The sequence below is a fragment of the Marmota monax genome, unplaced genomic scaffold (assembly GCF_021218885.2).
Source record: "Marmota monax isolate L192 unplaced genomic scaffold, Marmota_monax_Labrador192_F-V1.1 WCK01_AAM20220418_F8-fsc00662, whole genome shotgun sequence".
Taxonomy (NCBI): Eukaryota; Metazoa; Chordata; class Mammalia; order Rodentia; family Sciuridae; genus Marmota; species Marmota monax.
Window position 1 is genome coordinate 95,492 of NW_026693147.1, and position 7,834 is coordinate 103,325.

The window sequence follows — 7,834 nt, forward strand, 5'->3', positions numbered from 1 at the left end:
CTGGGGTTGTGGCTCAGTGGTAGAGCACTTGCCTTGCATGCATGAGGCACTGGGTTCGATTCTCAGCACCACATAAAAATAAATAAATAAAATGAAGGTATTGTCCCCAGCTACAACTAAAAATATAATTTTAAAAGTCCATAATGTAATCTATCACATCACAGGGTAATGCCAAAAAACACATGAGCAAATCAACACATACAGAAAACATCACTGGACAAACATTCAATACCCTCTCCTGAAACAACTCTCAATAAGATAGGTATAGATATGAATTTCCTCAACTTCATAAAGGGTAGCTACCAAAAATATGCAACTATTATCCCAGTTAATGGTGAGAAAATTGAAATATTCTCACCAAAAACATAAACAAAGTAAGCATATTGTTTATCACCACCACTTTTCAGCATACACTAGAAGTTCTAGCAATGTGATGAGAGAAGAAAAATAGGTAAACAGTCCAAATACTGGGAAAGAAGAAGTAAATCTGTCCCTGTGTAAAGAGGATATGATTCTCTAAGTGGTAAATCCAAAAATTCAACAAAAACAACAGTAGCTAATAAATGGTTGTTTCCAGGTTGTATGATGCAATGTTAATATTAAAAACCAATTTATTTACTATACCAACAGTGATCATGTGAAAATTCAACATTACTACAAGTACCATTTACATTTGCATTTCTCCAAAATATAGTACTTTATAAATCTAAAATTTTACATAAAATGTACATGAGGAAAGCTACAAAATTATGATGAAAGATATAAAGGAAAATAAATATATGGAGAGATTGTATATATTCATTGAATAGAAAACATTGTTAATATGTCAGTTCTTTCAAGTTGATTTGTAGATTCTACACAAGCCTAATAAAAATTGCAGCATACCCCCGGACCCGCCACTGACGCCACCGGCAGCTAGAGAGTTGGGGTCTGTTTGGTCGCCAGCAGCCTAGCCGGTCTTGAAACTGCGGGGCTCTTCCTGCCTCCTCCGCGGCTCCAGCCTCGGCTTTCCCCCTAGCACTCGGCGTCGCCGCTGGCGCCGCCCCCCGATCCGCAGGCCGCCGCGGGCCGCGGAGCCCATGAAGGCGAGGGCCCCGCCGCCACCCCCGCGGCGTCGCCGTCCTCCCGGAACGTCCGGAGCCGGGGCGGGCATGGCCGCAGCATGAACGCCGGGCCGCAGCGGGAGCCAGAGTGGAAGGCGGCGTCGCAGCCCGAGGCGGGAGCCATGCCGGAGAAGCGCGCGGGCGCGCAGGCCCCGGGCAGCAGCTGCCTCCAAGGCTTTGGCAGACCAAGTGTTTACCATGCTGCTATTGTCATCTTCCTTGAATTCTTTGCATGGGGCCTGTTAACAACGCCAATGTTGACTGTTCTACATGAAACATTTCCTCAACACACATTCCTCATGAATGGTCTCATTCAAGGTGTAAAGGGCCTGCTCTCTTTTCTGAGTGCCCCGCTCATAGGCGCTCTGTCCGACGTGTGGGGGAGGAAGCCTTTTCTCCTTGGCACTGTGTTCTTCACCTGCTTCCCTATCCCACTGATGAGGATCAGCCCGTGGTGGTATTTTGCGATGATTTCTGTGTCTGGAGTCTTCTCAGTCACGTTCTCTGTGATATTTGCCTATGTAGCTGATGTCACTCAGGAGCACGAGCGAAGTACTGCTTATGGATGGGTCTCAGCCACTTTTGCAACTAGTCTGGTCAGCAGCCCTGCCATTGGAGCATACCTTTCTGCAAGTTATGGAGACAGCCTCGTTGTGCTAGTGGCCACAGTGGTGGCTCTTCTGGACATCTGTTTCATCTTGGTGGCTGTTCCAGAATCTTTGGCAGAGAAAATGAGACCGGTTTCCTGGGGAACTCAGATTTCTTGGAAACAAGCAGACCCTTTTGCGTCATTGAAGAAAGTTGGGAAAGATTCTACTGTTTTCTTAATCTGCATCACCGTGTTTCTTTCGTACCTTCCCGAAGCTGGACAGTATTCAAGTTTTTTTCTCTATCTCAGGCAGGTCATAGGCTTTGGATCTGTTAAAATTGCAGCATTCATTGCTATGGTAGGAATTCTGTCTATCGTAGCTCAGATGGTCTTTCTTAGCATTCTGATGAGGTCGTTGGGGAATAAGAATACTGTCCTTCTTGGCTTGGGCTTCCAGATGCTCCAGTTGGCCTGGTATGGTTTTGGAGCTCAGGCCTGGATGATGTGGGCTGCAGGGACCGTGGCTGCCATGTCCAGCATCACATTGCCGGCAGTCAGCGCTCTCGTCTCTTGGAATGCAGATTCAGATCAGCAAGGAGTTGCCCAGGGGATCATAACTGGAATAAGAGGACTATGCAATGGCCTGGGGCCAGCACTGTATGGCTTCATATTCTACATGTTCCACGTAGAATTGACTGAGTTAGGCCCAGAATTGAATTCTAACAGTGATGCCCTACAGGGAGCTGTCATCCCAGGCCCACCATTTTTATTTGGAGCATGTATAGTTCTTATGTCTTTTCTGGTTGCCTTATTCATCCCTGAATACCGGAAAGCCAGTGGAGTTCAAAAACATAGCAACAGCATCAGCGGAAGCCTAACCAACACCCCAGAAAGAGGCAGTGATGAGGACATTGAGCCACTGCTGCAAGATAGTAGCATCTGGGAGCTCTCCTTTGAAGAGCCTGGGAATCAGAGCACTGAGCTGTAAACTCAGCAGAAAATGGGATTCTGCAGATGACCACCTCTGAGAGCCATGGAGGGAGCCGCAGCACATGGAGACTTCATGGTGCTGGAGGGGCGATGCTAGTGGCATCCTTCGGGCCAAGTTGATAAGTGACTCCTTCTGTCTCTCTGCCCTTCCTCCTGTCCCTCCTTCCGTTTCTTTTCTCTCATTCTTTTTTTATTTGTACATTAGAAGAAGGTAAGATTTGAAATACTTCCCTACAGATAATGTACAACTCTCAAGGTCATCTGGCGTCTGCACTTTGAAAAGTCATCTCTGATAGAAAAGATGGATTTCCTTTAATAACTGGAATAATCTTTCCATGGCTTTTTGAACAGAAGGTGCAGGATTAGAGTGGAACTGCCATCTTGGGCAAGATTTCAAGTAAAGAATCCCTTCTTTTTTCTTCCGTCCTCTTTCTTGTCCTCTTTCTTGAATTATTCCCACTTAGCCCAGAGGTATTGATGAGTGGCTATTCTTAATAGTCACTCAGTTTCAGGGATCTTTTGCCTTTGTCCAAAGGTCAAATGAAAACCTAATTTTACTCTTCCTTTATTTCCTCTACACCCAGTGCTTGTCTAAAATGAACATTAATAATATGGATTGATGGTAACCTTAACCAGCTTGAAGAAAATCTTTCTTACAAATTCAAATATGTTGAACTACCAACTCAGATTCCTGGACCTAGTGTCTGATCAGATTCAAGGTGATTTTACAGAAGAAAAAAAGAAAATATATCAAGCCTAAGATGATTTTAAAGATGAAAATAGTCCATCTAGCCCAATGCAGTGGCACGTGCTTATGATCCCAGCTACTAAGAGGCTGAGGCAGGAGGAGCACTTGTTCGAGGCCAGCCTGGGCAACCTAGCAAGACCACCAAACACATACACACACACACACACACACACACAAGCATTCTAGTGGCAACAAAGAAAAGAAATTGGAGAGTGCTTCTAAGAAAGTTTTAAACAATTTGAACATTCCTAAGAGAGGATGAGAGTTAGTAACTCAAGTCTCAGTAGAATTTATGTCCAACTTCAGACTCATAATACATTATTACTGTTTGCTCCTTCCCACGTCTCCCATGTCCTACTTCTCAGTTCTGTTCCATCACACTCCTGCCTTAACTGCTGTGTAGTATGCATTTATTTTCAATTAATCTTTATCTCAGTCTGTTTATCTGATTTTTGAAACTCATGGGAAAACGCACATCAAATTCCTTTCCAAAATATGAGGGTTTAGTGAAGCTCAGTTTCACAATAAGTGTCTTGCTAATTTTTTGCGATGTTTTATGGACAAAGAAAACTTTACAGATTTATATGTATTTTGCTGCACAGTAATGGACCATTACCTAGGGCCTACCTTTAACAAAGCACTCCTTTGGAAGTTTTATAGGTATGAAATATATGTAGATATTTGTAAGGGTTTTAATTTTTTTGATGGGGTGCTGTGTAAATCTTGTATTTATAAATGTAATGAAGGTATTGACAGAAAAAAATATATACAACTTTTATAAAGGATTATGTACTGACTGAATACATTTAAGAGAAAATATATTTTGAAACCTGTTCTCAATGAACAGAGATAACATATCTTTTTACTATGCTGTTGGTTTTTAGGTTTAAGCTTCCTAATGCATAATAAATTTGCAATGGATAAAAAAATTGCAGCATGTTATTTCATGGATTTAAGTAAATTTATTCCACACTTACATGGAGAGGCAAGAGACAAAGAATAGTGAACACGATATTGTAGAAGAATAACAGTAATGAATAACACCATCCAATTTTAAGATTTACTCTAAAGCTAAAGTTTACAGCAATCAGTACACACTTTAAATCATGAAAGTCACATAAATAATCTAAAATTTATACTTCAGAAATAAGAAAAACAAAAAGCAAATCAAAAGGCAGTAGAAAGTGTTTGGATCAGATGGGAAATAAATGAAATAGAGACTGTAAATATGATAATATTTTATTTTTCAAATGGATGAATACAACTGAGAAATCTTAACTAGATCAACTTAAAAACAAAATAAAACTAAACCCCTATCTCTCTACCCTTACCATGCACAAAACCATACTCTGAAAGAGAAATTAGGAAAACTATCCATTCATAATAGCCTCACAAAAAATACTTGGGAATCAATTTAACAGAAGAGTTAAAAGACTTCTATAATGAAAACTACAGAACACTAAAGAAAGAAAATGAAGAGAAGACCTTGGAAGATGGAAACATCTCCCATGCTCTTGGATAGGCAAAATTAATATTGTCAAAATGGCTATACTACTCAAATCACTGTACAGATTCAATGCAATTCCAATTCAAATCTCAATGTCATTCCTTATAGAAATAGAAAAAGCAATCATGAAATTAATTTGGAAAAATAAGAAACCTAGAATAGCCAAAGCAATCCTTAGCTAGTAGAGTGAAGCAGGAGGCATCACAATACCAGACCTTAAACAATACTACAAAGTTATAGTAACAAAAATAGCATGGTATTGGCACCAAAATAGACACAGAGACAAACCCACATAGATATGGATATGGTTATCTCATACTAGACAAAGGTGCCAAAAATATACATTGGAGAAAAGATAGACTCTTCAACAAATGGTACTGGGAGAACTAGAAATCCATATGCAGCAAAATAAAACTAAACCCCTATCTCTCTACCCTTACCATGCACAAAACTCAATTCAAAGTGGATCAAGGACCTAGGAATTAGACTAGAGATCTGTGGTCTAATTAGACCAGAGACCCTATGCCTAATAGAGGAAAAAGCAGTCCAATCTTTATCACATCAGTTTAGGCCCTGACTTTCTTAACAAGATTCCTGAGGTGCAAGAAATAAAATCAAGAATCAATAAATTGGATGGATTCAAACTAAAAAGCTTCTTCTCAGCCAAAGAAACAATCAATGAGATAAGGAGAGAGCCTACATTTTGGGAGCAAATTTTTGCCACATGCATGTCAGATATAGCACTAATAAAAACCTAAAAAAAACTTAACAACCACCACCACCACAACAAAAACCTAATAAATAAATGGGCTAAGGAGCTGAACAGATAACTTCTCTGAAGAAGATATACAATCAATCAACAAATATATGAAAAAGTGTTCAACATCTCTAGTAATTAGAGAAATGCAAACCAAAACTGCTCTAATGATCTACTCTATCTCATGATCTTATACACTAAGATATCATCGCATGCTATGCTAGCCATGTTATCAAGAATAAACAACAAGTTTTTGTGAGAGTGTGGGGAAAAAGGCACACTCATACATTGCTGGTGGGACTGCAAATTGGTGCAACCACTATGGAAAGCAGTATGGAGATTCCTCAGAAAACTTGGAAAGGAACAACCATTTGACTGAGCTATCCCACTCCTCCGTCTATACCCAGAGGACCTAAAATCAGCATACTATAGTAACACAGCCACATCAATGTTTATAGCAGCTCAATTCACAATAGCTAAAGTGTGGAACCAACCTAGATGCCCTTCAATAGATGAATGAATAAGAAACTATGGTATATACACACAATGGAATATTACTCAGCATTAAAAGAGAAAAAAATTATTGCATTTGCAGGTAAATGGATGGAGTTAAAGAATATTATGCTAAGAAAAGTAAGCCAATCCCACATACAAAGGCCGAATGTGCTCTCTGATAAGTGGATGCTGACCCATGGCGGGGGGGGGCAGGCATGGGAAAAATGGAGGAAATGTGATTGGGCAAAGGGGAGGAAGGGGAGGGGAGGGGGCATGGGGGCAAGAAAGTTGTTGGAATGAGATGGACATCATTACCCTAGGTACATGTATGACTGCACATATTATGTGACACTACATCATGTACAACCAGAGAAATAAAAAGTTGTGCTGCAATTGTGTACAATTGTTACAGTGAATAAAAATGCATTCTGCTATCATATATACCTAATTAGAATAAATTAATTAATTATTTAAATTTTTAAAACTATATATAATTTATATATATAATTATATAAATAATTTCTCTCTCTCATATATATATATATATATATATATATATATATATATATATATATAATTTTATGTAATTTTTTTTATTGAACCCAGGGTCACTCAGCTACTGAGATACATCCCCAGTCCTTTTAAAATTTTTATTTATAGTCAGGGTCTTGCTAAGTTGTTTAGGGCCTTACTAAGTTGCTGAGGCTGGCTTGGAAATCTCAATCCTCCTGAGTGGCTAGGATTGTAGGCATGTGCCACCATGCCTGGCAGAAGTATATATTCTAAATAGACCAATGACTAGGAAGAAAATTGAATCAGTATCGATGTCTTCCTTCAGGAAAAATCCCAGATATGATGCCTTCAATATTGAATTCTACCAAACACTTAAAGAAGAACTAACACAAGTATTTCTCAAACTTTTCCAGAAAGAGGATGGAGTATTCTAGATTCACTTTACCCTGATAGAAAAGTCTCATAAGGATACTACAAGAAAATGAAATTACAGGCCCACATCCCTGATGAATATATGAATGAAAAAATTCTCAAAAAATCTAGTGGAAAATTGTATCCAACAGCACATTAAAAGGATCATTCTCCATGACCAAGTGGAATTTATCCCTAGAACACAAGGATGATTCAACATGCACAAATCAATAAATATAACACATCACATTTACAGGATTAAGGATTCAAAATCTATAGGATCAGGATACTTGTAGATCAGTGAACAAAATGGAATCTCATTTGAGTTTTTGCTGTTACCTGGATAATTCCATTAGGGAGAAGGATAGCATTTTTAATGATTTTATGACCTTCAAAAATGGGTACATCCCCAAACCTATCAAACGGTGAATGATTGAAAAAATCATATCTATTTATGCACTGGAATGCTGTTCAGAAATCAAAGAAAAAAAACTACTGATACACAAAATCACATGTTTGAATTTATAAAATATTAGGTAGAGCTGAAGAGGCCAGACACAAAAGTGTATATACTAAGTGATTCCGTATGTATGAAGTTCAAAACAGGCAAATCTACACTGTAGTGAAAGAAAGCCCATAGACAAAAATCAGATTGGTGGCAGAAGGTAGGAATGTGGTTCAAGGGTTTACAGAGAATTTTGAGGTATCTGCTTGATTTGGA

General features: G+C 39.1%; 1 protein-coding gene across 1 annotated transcript; it reads left to right on the plus strand.

Annotated features, from left to right (window-relative positions):
* Positions 1-1,147: 1,147 nt before the first annotated feature.
* LOC124099957 (hippocampus abundant transcript-like protein 1) lies at positions 1,148-3,113 on the plus strand. The gene has a single exon (XM_046455224.2). The coding sequence runs from the start codon at positions 1,163-1,165 to the stop codon at positions 2,678-2,680; it is 1,518 nt and encodes a 505-aa protein (XP_046311180.1). The 5' UTR covers positions 1,148-1,162; the 3' UTR covers positions 2,681-3,113.
* The last annotated feature ends 4,721 nt before the right edge of the window (positions 3,114-7,834 follow it).